General features: G+C 37.8%; 2 protein-coding genes across 4 annotated transcripts in view; both read right to left on the reverse strand.

Annotated features, from left to right (window-relative positions):
* Positions 1-5,719, reverse strand: part of ryk (receptor-like tyrosine kinase) — a 65,038-nt gene extending 59,319 nt beyond the window's left edge. For both annotated transcript variants that reach the window (XM_015380985.1, XM_015380984.1), the window contains exon 1: positions 5,071-5,719. In XM_015380985.1, coding sequence (XP_015236471.1) covers positions 5,071-5,332 — 262 coding nt within the window. In that variant the 5' untranslated portion in view covers positions 5,333-5,719. The remainder of the gene's footprint in view (positions 1-5,070) is intronic.
* A 1,956-nt stretch (positions 5,720-7,675) lies between these two features.
* sned1 (sushi, nidogen and EGF-like domains 1) overlaps positions 7,676-21,261 on the reverse strand; it is a 46,380-nt gene continuing 32,794 nt past the window's right edge. For both annotated transcript variants that reach the window (XM_015380990.1, XM_015380991.1), the window contains 13 exons: positions 19,323-19,439; positions 17,481-17,768; positions 17,212-17,395; positions 16,924-17,036; positions 16,496-16,774; positions 16,292-16,415; positions 15,848-15,930; positions 12,745-12,840; positions 12,423-12,539; positions 8,684-8,771; positions 8,510-8,589; positions 8,382-8,424; positions 7,676-8,278 (listed from right to left, as the gene is read on the reverse strand). In XM_015380990.1, the coding sequence (XP_015236476.1) occupies positions 8,399-8,424; positions 8,510-8,589; positions 8,684-8,771; positions 12,423-12,539; positions 12,745-12,840; positions 15,848-15,930; positions 16,292-16,415; positions 16,496-16,774; positions 16,924-17,036; positions 17,212-17,395; positions 17,481-17,768; positions 19,323-19,439 (1,595 nt within the window). In that variant the 3' untranslated portion in view covers positions 7,676-8,278; positions 8,382-8,398. The remainder of the gene's footprint in view (positions 8,279-8,381; positions 8,425-8,509; positions 8,590-8,683; positions 8,772-12,422; positions 12,540-12,744; positions 12,841-15,847; positions 15,931-16,291; positions 16,416-16,495; positions 16,775-16,923; positions 17,037-17,211; positions 17,396-17,480; positions 17,769-19,322; positions 19,440-21,261) is intronic.

Genomic DNA, 21,261 nt, shown 5'->3' on the forward strand with positions numbered 1-21,261 from the left:
GCGTGAGCAGAAAAACACAGATTTTTACAGCTGCATTAAAAGGTACGGTTATGTTATTTGACATTTTTTCAAATGTATAAACTACTAACTCACACTGGTTGCATATAACGTTTTTTATGACAAATTTCTGCATCCTGCCGGAGTAGTATTGGTTATTTTTGTCTTTTACGTTTTCTTTACACTCAGTTTATTAGTAAAAATAGCATTTCTGTGTATATTTCACAGGTGTGCCCAATACAGCTTTTCAAGCCGACGCAATATCAGGATTGAAACTTTGACAATTGTCCGATACCGATATTAACTGACAAATCACACCAGCTTTTATAACCAATTTTATCATGTAGAGTGTTATAAAAGGCTTGATCAAGTAATATTACCAACACAGGAAACAAAAGCCAACAACGATAGCTATAAAAACAACACTCGTAAAATTAACCAATGAGTTACAGAAACTTTTAAAAGAACCAGAGTGTTTTAAATTAGCATGATAATACTGGAGATTTTAGATAAGAATTATTGGATCGGGACATCCCTAGTATATTTACTATAAAAACATGTTACAGAGATTAAATCACTGCTCATGCATACAATCGGTCAACAAGCCAAAGCAATAGAGGCGAGCGAGTGAGGAACTCCCAACATAGTTGTGAAAAGAAAAAAATGCAAGGCCCATTTTTAAATGTAAAAAGTTGCAAGAACATGTTTAAATGCAAGATTAATAAAACTCAAGTTGTGCTGTGAAAACAGTCTGACTGTTAGAATTCACTAAACCTGGAACTAAAGCTCAGGAAGCATTCTGATGATAGACCCCTGAGTCCATGTCCTAGCTAACAGAGCTAGTAGTGTTAGCAATGCTCCTCAGAGCTGTCGGTTTTCACTGAAGCATTACAGCACGGTCAGGACTTTTTTAATAGCTGCATCAACGGCTACCATATTGATTTCTGGTAGGTAAGGAGTACTGCCAGTAGATGGCGCTACGTCTGTTTATGCCAGCTCATTGCATCCCAAGCTGGGGTTCTATTTAAGCCCCATTTACACTACCCTTTCGAAACCATGATGAGATCTTTCCAAGCACGGTCACCAAGATAACTGCTGAGTGTAAATGGAACACACAACTGAACCTGGACCGTGCCAGACACAAACTAACTGCGCTAGACTGGTACTAATTCATCAGTAGGGCTTGGTGCGGTTCAATCTGGTTCAATTTTCAGATAACGAAGATTCATGAGCAGACCGCATCATCTCCTTACAGCCAGCCTCCATAATCATGAAACTTCAGACATTCATAAAAATACCATCTTAACACCATTTCCAGGGATGATTCTGCTTAGCAGTGTGATGAACTTCAACGTCCGTTGTTGTTTTCTGCGTCTGTTAGCCCAGACTAGACTATTGTTTCTCGAATCCAATTCCCAAAAGCCGACTCTGTCAGGTAAATTCACCAAAGGCTGCCTTCTTCACAAACAGTGAAATATCACAATGATAACAAAACATAACTTCCTGAATGTTATGGGCACTGCCATGTTGGTTTAGTTGTTTACCTCTAGTGAGCAGTAGTACCGTAGATCGTCACAAACCGTGCTAGCATGATGTGTAAATGGTCGTAAGAAACCGAGCTTGGCATGGATCAGTTTTCAGATGGTAGTGTAAATGGGGTATTAGGCTCAAAAAGATGATGAAAACATTATCAGGAATTACCCTTTAAGGACATAGACTTATTTTATCATAACCAAGTGGATTTTGGTCTTTTAAATATCGATGAATAATGTGACTGTGTACTTTTAACTGTCAATAAATACTAATGTCAAATAATATACCAAACTATAAGAAACAATATTTCAAAAATATTTTTTTCAATACTTGCAGTATTCCCTTTTTTGGAGCTGATATTGTTTTTTTTCTTCACCAGTCATGCTTAAAATGAGGCAATCATAACAAGTGTTTGCTGAATGCAATAAACAAATTAGTGAACACACACGTCTGCCATTACAAGAAAAAAAAAACTAACACAGCCAGCTAAGGCTTCAGTCTATCTCCAATCAAATTTCACATTTTATTATGACTATACTGAAGTGGTGACTGTGAGGTGTTCTTTATATGGCCAGATGACCATATGACCATCAGTTTTGTCCAAACTTAAGGACGTTACAGAAAAATGGCTACAGCACAGAAAGCCCACACCACCATCCCCCCACAACTATACCACACAGCTGGTTATGGTTGTGCTGATATTCTGTATTCATTACAGCCAAACTTCAGTTTGTCTAAGTGAGAGTTTAGTTCCGGGTCACAGACCTAAGCCGTGGTCATGTGTTGATTTTACAGAAAAAAGATGCTGCTGGAAACTGTTCAAAAACCAGACTTCACTCAGTCTCTCCCCAGTCGGACTATGATGGACTTTGATGTTCTACAAAGTCTGGGCAAACATCAGATGTTCTTTTCTCATACAGTTCTTTATGTTAAGCATCAATACGGATGAGGGTGCATTTTGCTTGTATAATGACTGAGCGGTCTGATGCTGAATGGGTTTAATCATCAAAGCAAACCAAACACAGCTACAACCAAACCCGTCCTTCTGTTTGATGGTTAGCAGCTCTGAACAGCTGAATTCAGACTGGTTAAACCGGACTGTGACACACTTGGTACCTCTCTCCAACATTTAACAGATACAGCTGCTGATCCATGAAAAAAATAAATAAAACCAAGATGTAGACGGCAACTTCAATAAGACTGTGCCTCTGTTCGAATCCTAAAAACAACTAAGGAGCAAAGCTAGCACTTATTTCACTTTGGCATTCAAACAGGGAACAACTTCATGCCATTACACGCAAAGAAACAAAAGATAAATAGAAACCCATTAATAAAACTACTTCACAGTTTCCCCTTTTTAGGTCTATTTGACACCACAGGATGTGTCTAATGACAGAAACTACTTAAATGAACTTGCACACAGGGTGCCAATAAAAGCACATAATACAAATTGCATTGTGTTATAACACATGATTGATGCAGAAATATACACATTTTGTAACTGCGGTTTCTAAGTTTGTCTTGCACAAACGTTAGAAGTAAACAATGACAAACTTTAAGGCCATTTTGTTCCTTCTGATTTAAAGGAGAAAAAACTACCAAGTTTGAATTATTCTGTTATATAAAGCCATATGATTATCAACTGAGTTTATAGCCAGCTGACGTAATCAAAGTGAGCATAAAGAAAAGTCCAACACTGACCAATGTCCACAGAAAGCTGAATCACAGAGCAGCTTTGTGTTTGGATAATAAACCCAAGAAGCTGATGCTGTTCTACAGGCAGACAGGACTATTTTAACAATAATCAAGTTAACGTTTATCTTTTTTTTATATCAAATAAGCCTTTAGAAGAAAATACAGATTTCATCCATGACACATTTTCTAAATGTTGTTCATTGTTTCTTATTCCAGAATTCATATAAAAATATGTAGCCATATAGCATTTTTTACTAATAAAATGCCAAGATGTGTGCCTTAGTTCCGAGTCAGGATGAGAGAACATTTTCCCTAACCGATTTTTGAGGCAATTCCATCCCCATACTCATACTGGTGTCTCAATACCAATGAGTATGTTTGCAGCATACCATTACAGCTCTGCAGGTATCTATACAGTAGGTGTGCATACTAAGCATCCTTAATTCTCCTGATCAACTCTGATCTTCTCTGCTTCCCCACATGGATGCTACATAGTGTTAGCTCAACCCACAGGTAGCATTTTGCAGTTTTGGACCAATCTGTCAAACTGCTTATTTAACTTTGTCCTTGCAGATTCCTCTCCCACCTGAGCTGTGCATCTCTGCAGCTCCTCTAGTGATGCAGTGGGTCCATGTCTGATGAAGTGACCCATCATTTTAGGTGGATAGCCATCTCTTGGTGCAATAAAACTATTTCACTTGTGTAGGATGACTGAAACTGCCCTCCAGTACGGAGTGAGTTTTAATCCATTACTGTTTCATACAAACAATATGTTTTTTTGAATAAAAATGAGAAAACATAAAACACAATCTAGAATTGAAACTCTAAAAAGGATTTTGGGGCTACTTTGTCGTTTCCCCTGATTTTTTTATTTTCCATTTTTAATACACACACATATGTGTGTGTGTCTATCTATCTCTATAGCCATCTATATCTATATTTATTTAATTTTTTGCATTTTTTTTATTGATTTCACAAATCACAATCTCTTCATATCAAGCCCAAATCAAGCACTCATGTTTGACCAAAAAGAAATATTGTAAACATCCATTTGGACCAACAGAGGTGCGTCTTCAAAATTCACAGCACAAAAAGCCTGCCCCCAGAAGTGAAGACATTTGTGAAACATAATTGAAAAAAGGAATTTATAAAACTCAACCTGGAAGAGGAAAATTAGGAAAATTTGGAAAAAAAAAAAAAAAAAAAAAAACTAGAGAAAACAACAAACCTTTTATGACAAAAAGAGTTTGTTTTCAAGTTTCATTTATGGATTTCCCTTTTTTTCCGTCTTCAAATTTTCAACACGTAAAATAAGATATATGTATTGGAAATATAAAAAAAATTTTGTTTTGTTTTTATTAGAAGACAGCAGGAGTTAGTCTTTTATTCAACAAAATAATTTGTTTTTCAAATTTTAATTCTGGAATACAGTTTCTTCTTATTTTTATTTACAAAAGCTGTTCTTTGCTTGCAGGAATAATGGAATAAAATTCCCTCCGTACTCCAGAAGATGTTTATTTCTCCACAGCCCCCTTTGTCTGCTGGGTTCCCAAGTTGCTTGCACAGAAATGTTCCCTAATTAACTTAAGCAGTCTTATTAAATCTCACACAGGTGGAGTCTATTAACTAATTAGCTTACTTCTTAAATAAATTGCTTGTAATGTTATTTAATCATGGGTGTCAAAGCCAGTGGGACAGATTATAACTTCCCACCTTTCTGATAGCTGATAGTTTGTGTATAATAAGAGTCTAAAATAGGAGGAAAATGAGTATAATTATAAAGTATGGATACCTTTGCTCAGCTCTTTAAACTGAACAGCTGACTTTTCAAAAAGGCCTTCTTACCTAGAAACTTCTTCACCTCCTCCACGCTCATGAAAATGTTGACACCGGGGCTGCTGGTGCTGCTGTGGCCGCCTGGGAGGCTGCTCTGGCTGGCCAGGCAGCCGCTGCCCTCCAGCAGCAGCAGGAAGAAGAAGCCTCCGAGCCTCCACAGCACCGAGTGAGGCCAGCCTCGGCGCTCAGACGGGCTGCCAGAGCTGAGAGTCCACCCCAACATAGCAGTGGACGTCTGGCTCACTGTAGTGTTCGCTGGTTTCTTTCTCATCCGTCCGTGAAGTTAATCCGTTGAGGAAACATTACGAGTTAAATCGCGCCACAGCGTCACCGTTTACGGTAGTTCCCTTGGACCAAATAAAAAGAAAATCTTTTTTGTCTTTTCTTGCGGCTAACTTGCACTGGAACGGGCTAAGTTAGCCAGAGGAGGCTAACTGGAGTTGTGCTAAGCTTCGGCAGTTACCGTGTGAGCGCTCAGATTTACGACGTTTTCCACCGGAATGAAATAAGCGCTACATATCGCCACATTGGAGCGCATTGAACAGTAACGGCAGAAAAGAAACAAGATATAAAAGTATTTAAAAGCACCAGACTGGCTAAGACATAGAGCTTTCCTCCCTCCCGTTGCTTTTTCCTCACTATCTCAGTTTTCAGCGGAGGGGGGCTCAGCGATCCCACCGCTGGAGCTCGGTGCTGCATTCACGTGATGTGGGAAATATTTACGAAGCCTGCCCCGTTCAGGTGCATTAAAGTAAAAACGAAACCAAAAAGCAGCGCAGACTGTTCAGGTCCATCGAGGATGAAGAATACATGAATATAATAAAATAAATATCAGGAAATAATTTTTTTTAAAAAGCAGAGGCAGCAGCCTACCTGATCCTCCTGGAGTCTACTTGAATTCACTCATGTAAATTAATTAAAGCCTTTTATGTACCTATTTATCAAGTATTTTTTAAAATAGAATTTAAAAATTATTGTTGTCCTGTCATTCATAACCAATATGTTAATTTACCACTGTATTATTGTTACTTGGGTATGTTCTCCTCCTGGTTCTGTTTATCAAAAAAGGAGTATCCGTTTAGGATTAACTACATATCTTGTATTGTTACCTCTAACATGCTGATCTCCAATAAAAAAAACAAATCCACAGTAGAACTCAAGTCTCATTTATATATTAATGCAAGTGAGATCAGAGGTTGATTGAATATGCTATCTTATAATAATGAAAAAATATAGACTAGATAAAAAGAAAAAAGCTAGTTTGAACAAAATAATTTAATCCAAAACTGCCATCTTAAATGTGAGTGGCAGTCATGTCATTCTATTTATTTGTTTATGGTGGAAATTTTCTTAAGGGATTTTGTGACTTTAACTAAAGGAAAAAATAAAAGTTAGACCACTAGATAGGACAAACATTTTTGGCACATTCAGTAAAGACAAATACCAAACCTTAAAAAGGTTAATGGGTTAATAAATTTGTTCTCTGAAAAATCCAACCTTTAATTTAAGGGAATCTATTCAGAGATTGCAAAATTTTGAAGCCACAATCATCAAATCAATGATCTCATTAAAATGTATGTTTTTCATTACTTATACTCCAGTTTCTGCTCTTTTTTGGGGAATGAATATTGCATAACAAACATGGTAATTTCTTTTAAACCCTGCAGAGAGAAAAGTAAAAAAATAACCATAAATATCTTTAAAAAAAAAAAAAAAACAACTTTGCTTTTGGAAACAGCAGCACAGAATGTGATCCTGTGATCCCCAATTTTTCAAAACAGTCAGATGCTCTGGACATGCCAGCTGGTTTGTGGTGGGAGTGATTCCAGCGAAAAACTTTTTCTGTCCTACCACCTCAAACATAAACAGATGGAGTTTGCTGAGCTTTACTAAGACTTTAATGGGAACCACGTGTTATGGTCAGATGAGACCATTATTGAGCTGTATAAACATTTCAGGTGAGTTGAACATGAATGGATGGGAAATCAATACAAACCCTTTGTTTAAAAAAAAAAAAAATCTGTGATGCTGTGGAACAATTTCTAACATTGAATGCATCACTTTCATCACAGGCTGTTTAACTTAAAAACTCACCATAGTCATCGCAGTCCCAAGACCTAAAATACAAAATTATATCAAAATGTATCTAAAAACAAAACAAAAGCCCAGTGTGGGGGGGGTGATGATGAGAAGAATGGAGGAGATTGACTGGATGAGAAACTGCAGAAAGAAACTGGTCAAAGATCCTTCTCCAAGTATGTTTACAGATTTTACAAGTGTGCTTGTAAAACCTCTCAGATCATTCCCTACGTTAGCTCCTAGCTTATAAAACCTTAGAGAAGAATGTGTGCCATCTAGTTTGCAAAAAGCAACCAACCAATGCATTAACAGCAAAGATGGATGATTTTTACAACAACAACAAAAAGAATTTTCCCACATGAAATAAATAAACAAGTTTGAAATCAATAGAAGAGTGATTGCGTTAACAGTAATAAAATCTTATTTCAGGGTTATTAGAGCACATACTTTCATATGGTCACGAGTCAAATCGCCTTCAATCCAAAGGAGAGAAAAGGACAAAAAAAAACACAGACTGATAAAATAAACAGTTTTATTATTTTTATTAATAAAATATCCACCTACAAAATGACCTATAAACACTATTTACAGAGCAGAGGAGCAGGCAACCATGCCTGCTAAGACAGAGTCGGATATTTTACATAGAAACACTTGGCAGAGAATGAGATCCGATCATGGGCTGCGGTGAGACTTTATTTATTCCTTTTTCTTTTGTTTCATGAGGACGTTTTGAGGCGAAGGCAGGGACATTCTGTGATTATTTCCCTGAGGGGACAAAACCCGCAGCTGAAGCACAAATAAAAGCCTCTCCTTGCGTCTCAGCACTTATATGAGGTATTTAAAGGTATTGTATGCTGCTTATCCAAATTTGCGTTTGTGTGTTTGTTTGCATGAAATATCATCCAGCAAACATAAATAATGTGGACCACATGTCCTTTTCCTGCAAACAGTGAAGCCGTAATCAGATGAAGGGATGGTGGTTTGTGTTACAGTGGGTCTTGACGGGTTCTCAGCACAAAAATAACCATAATCAGACACTTCAAGTCAATTATATACACCGAAAAAAACAAAAAAAACAAAGTTAGGAGGATTTTCCACATGACAGTGATGACAGCTCTTTCATCAGCATCCAGATGCTCTAGAGGAGAGAATGACAGAAAAATCTGCTTGTTTTTTTTTGTTTTTGTTTTGTGGGAGCATGATTGTTGACAATGTTTTACAGAAATTCTGCTTCAACTTACTGAGGAAAAAACAAACTTTATTGGGGTCTGTTTACTCTTCTGTCTGTAAGGAAAGAAAATTAAATAAGAACTCCTTGACATGAATGAAGATAAATTAATCTGAGATGCAGACTGATTGTTATACATACTCTGATTTCTCGTTGAAAGCATGGGCTCACAAACCTCCCGGTAGCACACATCCTGCTGGACCTTATACATCCGTCTGTACCTGTAAGAAAGAAAAGCTAATATTTACTGAATCCGCTGGAATGAAGGCACATTCCTCACATTTCTCAGAGCCAGGATGGAGTGACAGGACTTACAGATAGTGGCACACGCCACCCTCCCAGACGGGTATGCTTTTAGTCTCAGAGTAGAGCCGGGTACACGGGTGGGGAAGTCGTTGGCACACTGTAAAACAGCCCAACACATGAAAGCTGTCAGAGCTGTGGGGAAGGAAAAGCCTGCGGGATGGTTTAGGGGTCTTGTGGGATGGGACTGGGCCCTTCTCACCGGCTGATGGATGGTTTCTAGGACAGGAATGTTTAAACAATTCTGACACTGGATATTTGGGTGTAGAAGAAGATTTAGGGGGAGTGAGGGTATGTCCAGTGTCTCCTTCATCAATGTCATCTTAGAGGAGAAGTCCAGCTCATAAATTCTACTCTGTTTTGGCAGAACTGGATTTTAGTCAGGAGGTAAGAAGCGTGTTTCCTCACTTGAGCTTTATCTGGTCAACAGCTGCTTTTTTATTATTATTCTATTTTTACAAATACTTTTGAGCACACAAAACAAATAAAGAAAATACACATAATAACATGCACATATATCTTCTGCAGAGAACAAACTCTGGACCTTCTGCTCCATTATTCCAGTTAGATCCCAGATAATTCAGCATCTCTAATAAACCCTTCAAGGCCTTCAGGTCCACTGCTTTAGGCTGCAGTCCACCTCATTAACAGCATGCTCTTTTGGACACACATGGACTCCTCTGTCAAAAATTCAAGTCACTTTTCCAAAGATCTGTTCATTTAGGACCACATGGTTCTCTGTGTCCATTTTTAACCTCTATATTTTGCCTTTGGGTTTCCTTTTCTCCTTCATAGTTTTGCTGAAGATGTTCAAATTTATCTCCCAATTAGGCAAGACAGTGTCAGTCGTGTTCAACCAGCCTTGAACTGTCTGATGGATTTAAAAATCTGGTTGAAATTAAAATTTCCCCATCAGCTTTGGGGATTGTAATCCTTGACGGTCTAGGTTCTGCTGTGAGAAATGTTTTATTCTACATATTTTTAAAGTAGACAAACAGATAAATGCAATCATAAAGTCCATTTTTCCCCAACCCAGACGAATTGCAAAGATGAAGTCATATTTTCCAACAAAAAAGCTTACAAAGTGATTCATGCTGTAATTTCTCCTCAGGTGGATTATTGTTATGCCTTGTATGTTGGATTAGATAAATCATCTTTGTACCGCCTACAAATTGTCCAAAACGCAGCAGCTCATCTTTCAACGGGTACTAAAATATGACAGGGCATAAATCCAGCTTCTCTTCTCTGGCTTTCTCTTTGTTTTAGGATTGATTTTAAGGTTTTGTTGTTTGTTTTTAAAATTTTAAATGGTTTGACCTCATTATATCCCTATGATCTTTTAGACATCTTCACTCCAAAAAGATCACCTAAGTCAACTAAACAACTTCTCTTAGATATACCAGGATCAAAGTTAAAATTCAGAGGTGATCGGACTTTTACGTATTATGGGCTGCTCAGTGGCGTAGTGGGTAGCACTACTGCCTTGCAGCAAGAAGGTTGTGGGTTTGATTCCTGGCCCAGGGTCTTCCTGCATGGAGTTTGCATGTTCTCCCTGTGCATGTGTGGGTTCGCTCTGGGTACTCCGGCTTCCTCCCACAGTCTAAAAACATGACTGTTACGTTAATTGGTTTCTCTAAATTCTCCTTAGGTGTGAGTATGTGTGTGAATTGTTGTTTGTCTCTGCGTTGCCCTGTGATGGACTGGTGACATGGCAACTGGCTGGCAGATAACATCCTTTATGCTGAGTTCAAGTTCAGGGGCTGCATCGTCCGAATGCCAGACACATCGGCTGATTATGTCATAGAACGGCGCCGAGGCCTGATCGGATTGGAAGACTCCCGTTATACAGCTGGCGAAAGAAGCTTTCTATTTTCCCATTATAGGGATGGGTCTGCTGTATCCTACGTAGCCTTTGGTATCCTGTGATTCATTGCTAGTGCAAGCAGTCCAGCTGCTCCGTGCTCAGAGGAAAATGGTAAATGGCGCCCAACAGTGGGGAATAATGGAAGTACAGTTTAATTTATTGCAAGTATGTGAATAATTCTGTCTAAAACTGGTTATTGAGTCAGTAATGTGGCGGCTAATATTTGGTTTATTGGGTCTGGCTGTCATTTAGGCACAGATTTGCAAACATCTGCAGTGTGGGGAGTATAAATCTGATATCCGTGATTACTGTACTGGTGCTGAAGCTCCTCAAAAATGCTATTAGCACCCAGAACTGCAGTGAGAAGTTCAGCATCCATTATCTGCCTGCTTTGTTTGTCAACTGTTACGGTTGCTAGGCGATAGAGCGTGCGGGCAGTGAAAGCCGGAGAAGGCTGGACCTGTTTGAATCTATAGCCAAAACTCTTCCGGTCTTCTTATTTTCATGGACCTCCAAGGATCCAGTCCAGGTAGACCGGGTCCTTGGAGGATGCAGCCTCTAAAATCAATCACGCCCTTTGATTGCTGCAAACCTACATCCTGATGGTTTAGACCACATCCAGGCTAAAATCCTAAACTTTCTTTTTTTTTTTAGTTGTTACAGCACTCGTGGCTCATTTTTATGGACAGTAGGCTGACAGGAAAGGGGGTATGAGAAAGGGGGAGAAACATGCAGGATAGGACAACAGGCTGGATTTGAACCCGGGTCACCCACGTTGAGGACTAAGACCTCCATACATAGGTTGTGTGCCCTAACCACAGCACCACCAAAGCATGCCCTAAATTCCTAAACTTAGAAAGAAGTGTGGGTGGAAACACAGGCACCAATGAAAAGTGGAAGGTTATCATGAATCCTGATTGCACATTGATGGAGAAGTCATTTTGATCTGTTAGTAAAGTTATAGTGATATGTGCTGTCTTCCATCAGCAGCCTCCAAGCAGGGGGAACTATTTGGTAACTTGGTTGCATTAGCTCACATCCTGCCTTGCAAAAGGACATCTCTCATCTGCTGCTCTCTTCTAGTGACACCAAAGATTTTCTCTAAGGCTGCAAGTAACGATCATTTTGCAAATCAATTAATCTGTCGAATATTTTTCCAATTAATCAACTGATAATCGGATAACCAGGAGTTCCTTAAAGAACACTTTTAAAGTAATCAAACCAGGTGAAACTAAAACTTTTGAACTTGAGGAGTTCTAGATAGAGAATATTGTTAGACGAAATATATTATTTTTTACTTAAATACAAAATTTATATATATTATTTTACAATTTTGGTATATTTGCTGCTCTAAGTGGGTTGCTTTATCAGCTAAAGGCATGTTTCACAGTCTCTATACTCCAGTTAACATTTAATCGATTTTTAATCCGATTAATAGGTTCAGCTGTAGTTTTCTGTCAAATTTAGCTCTGAAATGTGTCTCAGCCATTCCAGAACTTTCATATTCTGTTTCATTGAATCAATATTACATGGATTTGGATCCATTCTTAGACTCCCTGTGAGGCTGATTTATGAAGTTTCTCTCCAGCTTCTTGCTTTAGGATCAACAACTGTTCAGGATTTCATTTTTGCTGTTGACAACAACTTTGATGCCATCCCAAGAAAAGTTTAGACCATGATACTGTCACCACCGTGTTTCACTGGGAGCATATATATAATATTTGAGGAGACTGAAAGTGAATCAGCAGAAGGTGCTTAACCGTTGTTTTAACACAAGAATAAAAACCCGTAGATCAGAAAAAAAATCAAGGAACAGTTCTGTGCTGAATATCATCTGAATGCTCTGATTTCTGTGTGGGGTAAAATAAGACGAGCCCATATACTTACACAATTCACACTGCCTGCCCTTGAAACCCGTCGCACAGCTGCAGACGGCAGAGCCCCTTTCTTCCACACACGTCCCTCCATTCTGGCAGGACAGACTGTGGCAGTCCTGGGACGACTCTAAAGACAACAGCTGCCGTTAAAATCCTCAGAGTTTCAGTCTCATGTTTCAGGCCCACTGGTTCTCATCATCCACAGCTGATACCGCATGTTTACAGATTCCAGTTCTACTCCAATGCAACAGAGCAGGAGTCTCATGCCTCATGCTTTGCAGTAGATAAGAAGAAAAAAAACATATAGAACATAAAGACAATAAAACACCTACCAGGCTGTGTTCTTGAAGCTTTTTCTCCAATCTCTAGTGCAAGGCTGATTTTGTTTGTGGTTTCCTCCATCTTTTCTAATCTGATAGGTGGAGGTCCTGGAAGGCAAAGACATTTCCTGCTATGTTTGTTTGTGAAACGAGGAAATGAAGGAATCACTGCACCGACTGAGACACTGAGTACATTCCCGTTTTTGTCAAAACAACATTAAAGGCGGTGGAGTATCCTACAGAGGAAATGCATTCTCAACAGCACCAGATAGCATCTGGCAAACAAACAAAAAGGCTTCACTGTTGAGCCTCTTAGCCAGAGGAAGCTGCTGAAGGAAAAAAAAATGTCTAAAATCCTTAATAAAAAAGTTATCTATTGATAGAGAAGTGGAAAAAAAGCTGGTGGAAAAAGTGAGCTTAGGCAGAAAAGACACGGTGACTTGCAGATGTATCCCTTTTTCTTTAGCTTAAAAACTATTGTTCAACAAACCATCCTTAAAAAAAAAAAACATAAAAATTTTTTTTTATAACTGACCACTTTAAATAAAATCCATCATGTTTGTGGTTTAGATGCTATAAAACCAGGGCAAGCCTCCATGGGGCCTAGGGGTGTAAACAATGATCATTTTGTATCGATGCATCGATCCAACAGCTGACGATCCGATGCATCGACACGTCTGCAAGAGAATCGATTCATGTTTATTTTTTCCTCTGGTCTATTTTTGGCGCTACACCTATTCTCCTCTCCTACCTCGCTTCCTTTAGCCGCTACCCTCTTTCCGCATGCACACACACAGCAGCGTAAACAGTAGGCAAGACAGACATGGCGGAGATAGCAGAGGTGAAAGAAGACGTAGGCAAGACAGATGTGGCAGAGGAAAAAAAAGATTATGTATTCTGAGAATCGAAAATAATTGAATCGTTGGGTCAGGAAATCAGTACTGAATCGAATCGCCATGATGGGTGTGATTTACACCCCTAATGGGGCCAACAGCAAGATTGAATTTTGAAGACCTATATTTCTGCCATTCATCTTTATTGCTGCAATCAACAGTCTGATAATCGGATTATCCACATACCTACTATAAACTCACTGCAGCTAGTTAGAAAACATTTGATCACATCTACTTTTTTACCTTTGCTGGACCATTGATGCTTTAAGTCAGTTTTTAAAGAAACTCCTTATATGCATTTGCAGATTGTCCATTTCTGTATGGTTGTAGGCTCTGAGACAGGCTGACTCTATCTTTTACCTACAGATTTTTATAAGCATATGTGTATAATCTACTTAATACGGCATTTGATCTCACTAAAACATCTGCATGCAGGTTAGTACTGAACTGGAAAAAACAGCATTTAAATGAAGTACCTGCAATGATGTAATATTATATTTTATTATTCATACATTTTCTTTTTTTTTTTGTAATCATTAAGTTTCCTTGTAGGCCAGGTAACGCTTGAGATTTTTAATCTAACTGAGTTAATTTTACCTGGTTAAATAAAGGAATCTTCCTCTTGCAGCAGCTTGTGGCATCATCTAATGCTACTGAAAGCAATATAACACACTAATATGGAGTTTATTTACAGCAGATATGGGTAGAGGATCTAAGAACTTTACCCAGGCAAGTGTAGCACGACTTTTACGGGTTTTTTTTCTCTCAAGTCAAAGTAGAAAGAAGCCAAGATAAAAATAATTAAAGATGAAAGATAAAAGTACAGTAAAATGGGGACTCAAGTACTGATTAACTGATCAACTCATAAAATTTGAGTTTTCATGTTATCAGATGGAGTTATGTGTAAATTCTTGTATTTCAAAGTAATGAAACACAGTAAAAGAATACAAACAAATAACAAGATTATAAAACAACCAATTGGGGCAGAGAAAAATTAACATTTCTAACAGCAGGTTGTTTATACACCTCAGAAAAACACAAAGAAATTCTAGTAACAATATCTGTTTACAGTAGCATCTTTTTTAACTGGTAAATTTATTCCAGTAATAGTAGCATTACTTTCACTACAATAGTACTCAAGTAAAAGGTACGGTTAAGTACAACTACTCCACAAAGTGTATTTTTTTTAGTGACGGTCATTTTAACTAGTTACTATCCACCTCTAATTTACAAAAACATTTTTTGTTGTTCATCATTTTGGCTCAAACTGCAACAGCAATGTGAAAAATAAAACAAACTTTGATAAAAATAAACTAAATTGTAAACTTGATACGTGACTTGATAAATTAAATAAAATGTAAGATTTAAAAGTTCTTTGTCTATGTGTCAACTTTATCAGTAATGATTTCTAGATAAATAAAGACATTTTTATGTAAGAAAATGCATGAAATTGTGTTTTTCTTTTTGTTACTATAGCTAAAGATAAATAATTATATTACATTTTAATTAATAATTGCTTTTTGTGGGCTTTTTACAGCTTACTTTGCTTATACTTTTCTATCAACCTATTACATCTAACTACCAAAATATGTTTTAAATAAGAGAAAATGGCTTAAAATTAGTTTATTTAAGCAGTTAAGAGAAAGTATCTTCAAATGAGCATTTTATTCCCAAAAGTATGATAATTAGCTATATACTGCGCTTGAAATAAGATAATTAGCCATTTATTTTGTATAAGAAGTGCAAAAATCATATCTAATTATCAGATTATTCACTTATCTACCCTAACTTTTATCATCAATAGTTTCTAAATAATTAAAGATATTTTAATGTACCGGTAAAAAATGCATGAAATTCTGGGGTTTTTTTGTTATTAAAATTACAAAGAAATAATTATATTCTTATAAGAACAAACAAATAATTGCTTTTTTGTGGCTTCTTACAGCTTAGTTTGCTTTGGTCTACCACCGTACAAAATATTCAAAGGTTCAAAAGACCACTATATGTTTAGTATCATCCTGTCAATCTGAAGAAAGAGTGCTTCTTTATAAAATAGACCACCATGTTTTTAGAGATTAGACTATTTTACATTTAGCAAAATAAACCAATAGAACTGCACCCATAATAAATAGTATAAATGATCAAATTGTAGCCATTAGTGAAGATATAAACTTCTTTTTTTTAATTCTCCTCTAGATATTTGCTTGATTGCTAAAACTTACTTGTGCGATGTCGGATGACTTTCGGAGTTAAGTGTGAGAACTTCGCCGTTATCTTCCCCCTTCTGTCGACCAGCTCTGTGTACCTGCAGCAACAGGAACAGAATCTCTGCTTAGGTTTCATTCTGGATCCCAGACTGATGTTTGTGTTTCATCTTTCCACCTGTAATCAAACCTCTGCTATATGGAAGACTGTTAGGGCCATAAAAAACAGTATATTCCCAAAAATCATGACTTTTAATTTCAGAATTAAAAGTCAAATTACTTAGGACTCTATTGCCAAAGCCCAGGATTACCACCTAAATATAGTAAGAATATAAAAAGTAGTCGTAATTCTATAACAGTAATTTTGGGATTAAAGTCCGATTTCTACGATTAAAATAAGAAACAAATAGCAATTCTTATTTTTAGTAGGAGGTTTTTCTTTTTTCCCCTACTGCTAGATACCTGAACAGCTCTCCAGAGTTCTTTATGTCAGCTGTGGCCCCCAGATCTTGAGGGTGAGATGTGGGAAACACGCGTCCAGGTAACAGGGGCCGCTCCCTCCTCCCAGGTCTGACCTGCACTGGTACTTGTTTCAGAGGTAGATAAATAACAGAAGAGTTAATCTGATGTAGTTATTGTGTTGAGGTGAAACCTGCAGTAACTTACATGTAGTGAAAGATAAGTGCTGCGGTATGCTGTGAATCTGTTGGTGCCCAGTGTTTTTCACAGACATGAGAGCCACGTTGTAGTGCTGTCCGGGGGTCAGCTCACGGAGTGTATATGATCCTAATTTCCCATTAGGGAGGAAGCGACTCCTGGTGTTCAGACCTCGGGTTACGTTGATCACAAAGCCATCTGGGACGTGTCTTGGATGGCGGGTCCAGGTGATTAGTGCTGAGTTAGGGGTCACGTGTGACAGCGAGAGGTTCTCAGGGGGATGAGGCCCTGAGGATAAAACATGGAAATGGTCAGGCATGTTGGACAATCATTTACATAAATATGACTTTTTTTTTCTCCCCTTCACCCCAAAAATGACTTTATATGAAAATAAAACACTAAAACCTTTACTGGTGTTTGCCGAACATTCTACCTACTTGTCCAGAACTGTAGAGGTCCTGCTGAGTGGCTGGTAGAAGGAAACTCATCCGGTCGGATCCCGCTTTGAGTCAAAACATCCACTGTGTACATATGACCAGCCTTTAATGAACTATGAAACACAAGGAAGGAAATAAATTTTGTTTTTTTTCCATCTTCACTTTTTCTAGCACTGTTTAAAACTTTGCATAGGTGATGAAATACAGCCCTCTGCCTGTCAGAAAGGGAACTGCCTTATTCCTCCTTCATTTAGTGCACAAACATTAAGCTGTCTTTTGAAACCTCACCTGAAACTGTGCTCAGTGATGCTCGCGTTGAGAGCAACAGTGAGAGCCTCGGTCCCATCTGAAGGTGTTATAGACACGTGCACCCTGCTGACGGCTGCATGGTGAGCAGCCTGGACCAGCCAGCTCAGCCAAACATGGGAGGAGGACACATTGACCAGCTGCAGCTTTTCCACCCGTGGGGGTCCTGCCATGAAAACCAGACAGTCAGGGAATCCTTTTGAGTTTTAAAATTTGAACACCTTGATGGGATAAATGCAACTAGTGCTCACTGGTGCGAATCAGTGCAGTGGCAGGCTGGCTTGTGTCGTTGCCATAGGCTTTCAGTCTGATGGAGACTGTAGAAATGTTGTACAGCATCCCGGGAGCGAGATCTCGTAAAACGTGAGTGGTTTGCTGCTTGTCCAGGTAGTCAGTTTTGGGGGTGCTGTTCCCCACGGGAGCATAGGTCACAGCGAATATGCTGATCACTCTGTGGGAATGCTCCTGCTGATCCCAGCGCAGCTCCACCTCGTTCTCTTCCACACGCAGTACATGGAGACCAGAGGGAGGCAACAGATCTGGGAACAAGGGAAACTTTGTGTTTTTATCAAAGGTATTTTAAATCACTGATATTTTTGTTATTATATTTTAACTTTTGTCATATTTAAACAAAAACTTCTCATACAATTCCAGTTTGAAATTAATTATAAAATAAATACTTTTGCAATTAATTATACAAATAATACTGTGTGTAGATGTATTGTGCTCCCCTAAACCAGTGTCTTGTAAAACCACTTTTTGATTCACTGTAAAAACTTTTAAAATAAGACTATTTGTCTTTAATTTGATCCAGTAATCATAGTAATAAGCATTTTCCCCCTAAAATAAAAAAAGTTGTGTTTTTTCTTATTTAAAAGTAAGTCTTCTTATTCGATTGGTAAAAATGTTTTGCATATTTGCTCAGATCAAGGGAAAAGGCACTTATTTCTAAACAAAAGGCCACTTTTAGATGTTTCTACCAAACCCATACATGTAAAGAATCTAACTACCGGTACCAAAAATGTGTTTTGAATCAGAGAAAATGGCTTAAAATATGTGTATTTGAGAATGTAAGTGAAATTATCTGCTGATGAACATTTTGGTCCATAAAATAAGATAATTAGCTATATACTGCACTCGAAATAAGGTAATTAGACATTCTTTTTAAGAAGTGCAAAAATCTTATTTAATTATCAGATTATCCATTTATCTACCTAAATCAAATGCAAATACATTAATTTGATTCAGACTGATCTATAAAGGGTTTTTCTATTTTGTTCTATTCGGTGCTGGACTTTGACTAGGCCAGTCTAACCCCAGAATGTGTTTTGATTTAAAATATATTTGCTCTGTTTGCATATTTAGGGTTGTTTATTGGAAATAATGATCTAAAAATGAGAATAAAATAAAATAATTATAACTGCCATCAATTTGAGCAGTTTAATGACATAATCTGTCAATGGACGAATGTTTTTGCCTTTAAAATTAGGTAATTGGACAACATGACCATTAAATAATATAAAATAAAAAGTCATATTCATGTGGCAAATCGCCTTACCTTTCTACTCTAGTCAAAGAATTTTAAGAAAAAATTGACGTATTTGAATATCACTGTGTTGCAGTGTTATTCTGCTAGAAAGGTGATCTCCTTCCCTGTAATAAATGTTTTGCTGGGTCTTATTGCTTGACTGTCCTGGATATTTTCAAGATCAAATGAGATTAAAAGCATCTCCACAGCTTTAAGCTTCCACCAACCTGGGAGTGCCATGCTTACGCAGATCTAAATATTTCGTATGTAGGCCGAAAAAGTTTATTGCAATTTATCAATTATGTTTGCAGTAAATTTATTAACAGATCACATCGTTGATATTGTCCATGAAGCAAATCTGTTCTTACTAGAAATATTAGACTAAATGTATGCATATCTGCATGTTTAATGAAGTTGGTTTTATGAATTAATTACATCAAAGTTTGTGGTTTTATTTGGAATAATGTGAAACAAGTTTAAAAGCTAAAAATCCTTTCTGATGCTCTGTCATGACACTGCTATCTGTTGAACTTGTGAGTGCCGTGGGATTGTTGACCTCTCTGACCTTTCTCACAGTCTTTGCCCGTGAGGCCTACTTTGCAGATGCAGTTGTAGTTTCCTCTCTTGTCGCTCCAGCAGCTGCCGCGAGCTCCACAAGGTTTCAGCACACACGGGTCCTCCACTTGGGGGTGACAAAGACAAACAGTGGCTAAAACCAGCAGGAACAGGCGGATATGTGAGTCACAATAAACGCTGATGAGTAGGGAGTCATTTCTAGTGTGTGTGTGTTCCCTTTAAAAATGTAGATTCTCTCCATTCTTCCTGCCTGTTAATGTCTAATTTATTTGTGTGGTATTTGAAAGCTAACAGTGGGTGAGGTGGGTGTTCTGTCCAACATCTCCCTGATTGTATTGTTGACATTAGGAGTCGTTTGGCACCGACCTCTCTACATTTCAATGAGAACGACTGTGAAGTCATGTTGCTGAGCTCTAAGCTATCCTCCTCCCTGGCGTCACATGAAGAATCCCTTATTATGAATAGAGGACTAAAAATGGATCCAACCTTGAAGGCTGATAGCCAACTTAATAAAATCCCCCTTTTTCCAGTTGGATAAAGGTTAAGCCAATATGAAAACAGCCAGAGATGCTTTTATTCCCTCTTGGCTTGATTATTGCAGTGCTCTTTAAGTTTGCCTACAAAATGGGGCCACTTGATTTATAACCTGTAAACATGATTCTATTTCACTAACTTTTACTCGGCTTCACCTAACTCCTGCTTATTTTCAAACAGAGTTTGATATCCACTTTTTTAAGACTCTAAATAATCATCAGATGTTTTTTTAGTGATGTAAAGAATGAGATGTACTGTAACAAGAGATTGTTGCATTTAAAAAGATTTCTTAATGAATCTGTCCTGGGTGGCGTGGATATTAAAGGTAAGCTAAAGCTTGATCCCTCCTACAACCTGACTGTTTGACCGCAGCATCTTTTAAGGGGTCTGGATGGTAGGAAGAATCTGAACCTTTATTCCTCATAGGTTCATATTAAATTTTAATGCTTGCTATCCGGCCCAAAATAGTTAGAACAGGGACATGTTTACCATGGCATCTTCTCCCCTTTTCAAAACAGTTTGAAAACATCTGGATTGGAGTTTTTATGCTAGATTCCGATCCAATTTTTGCCTTATATTGGTTTACAGCTCCTGAGGTCGTCTTTTATCTATATTTTTGTTTAATACACCATATGTTCTCTATAGATGAAATCCATGAAATGCAGGCGGACGCATTCAGTACCTGGTCTCCACAAAAGAAAACATGCAGTTGTTATAGCTGCAGTTAGTGGTTTTTCATTGTCCATCTGAAATATCCTTGGTCCTGCATACATTACTGTAAGACATTTTTATTCCTTTCAGCAGACACACGTCTTTAAAAACATAAAAGCTGCACAAACCATACGGACTTGAGAATCTCCAAACTATCAGAGATGCTGAGATGCTGGAAGGTCTTCTTTTATACTGAGGGGTGTAAATTTTTATATAGTAGTTCCCGTCTATGCTGTGGAGCTGGAAAACATGTTATCCAATCTCTGTCCTGTGGTTTTAACCTGGATCATCCACCTCTGCCTCCCTCTTCAGCTTCAGGGATGGGTAATCGTTTACTAGGAGGACAGGTGTGATTACAGCACATTTTTGCTACTCTGAAAAACTAATATTCAGAATTCTCTGGACCTGAAGAACAGGTTAGTGCTTCTGGAACATGCTTGAATGTGGCTGTTTAGGTGCTGTGGATATTGGTGCTTCCAAGGCCTTTAAAATTGGAAATTGAAAATATTATTTTTATTTTTTTCTTATTTTATTTCTTATTTTTTTTCCTATTGTTTAAACACTTTCACAGATTAGGGAGCCTCTGCTCACCGTTCTTTTTGAGTGCCTCTGCCTCTTGGAGACATCCCTCATATCATTAAAACACATTACAGACTTGACAACATTAAATTTCATTACTTAAA

Source organism: Cyprinodon variegatus, unplaced genomic scaffold, assembly GCF_000732505.1.
Source record: "Cyprinodon variegatus isolate N-32 unplaced genomic scaffold, C_variegatus-1.0 Scaffold226, whole genome shotgun sequence".
Taxonomy (NCBI): Eukaryota; Metazoa; Chordata; class Actinopteri; order Cyprinodontiformes; family Cyprinodontidae; genus Cyprinodon; species Cyprinodon variegatus.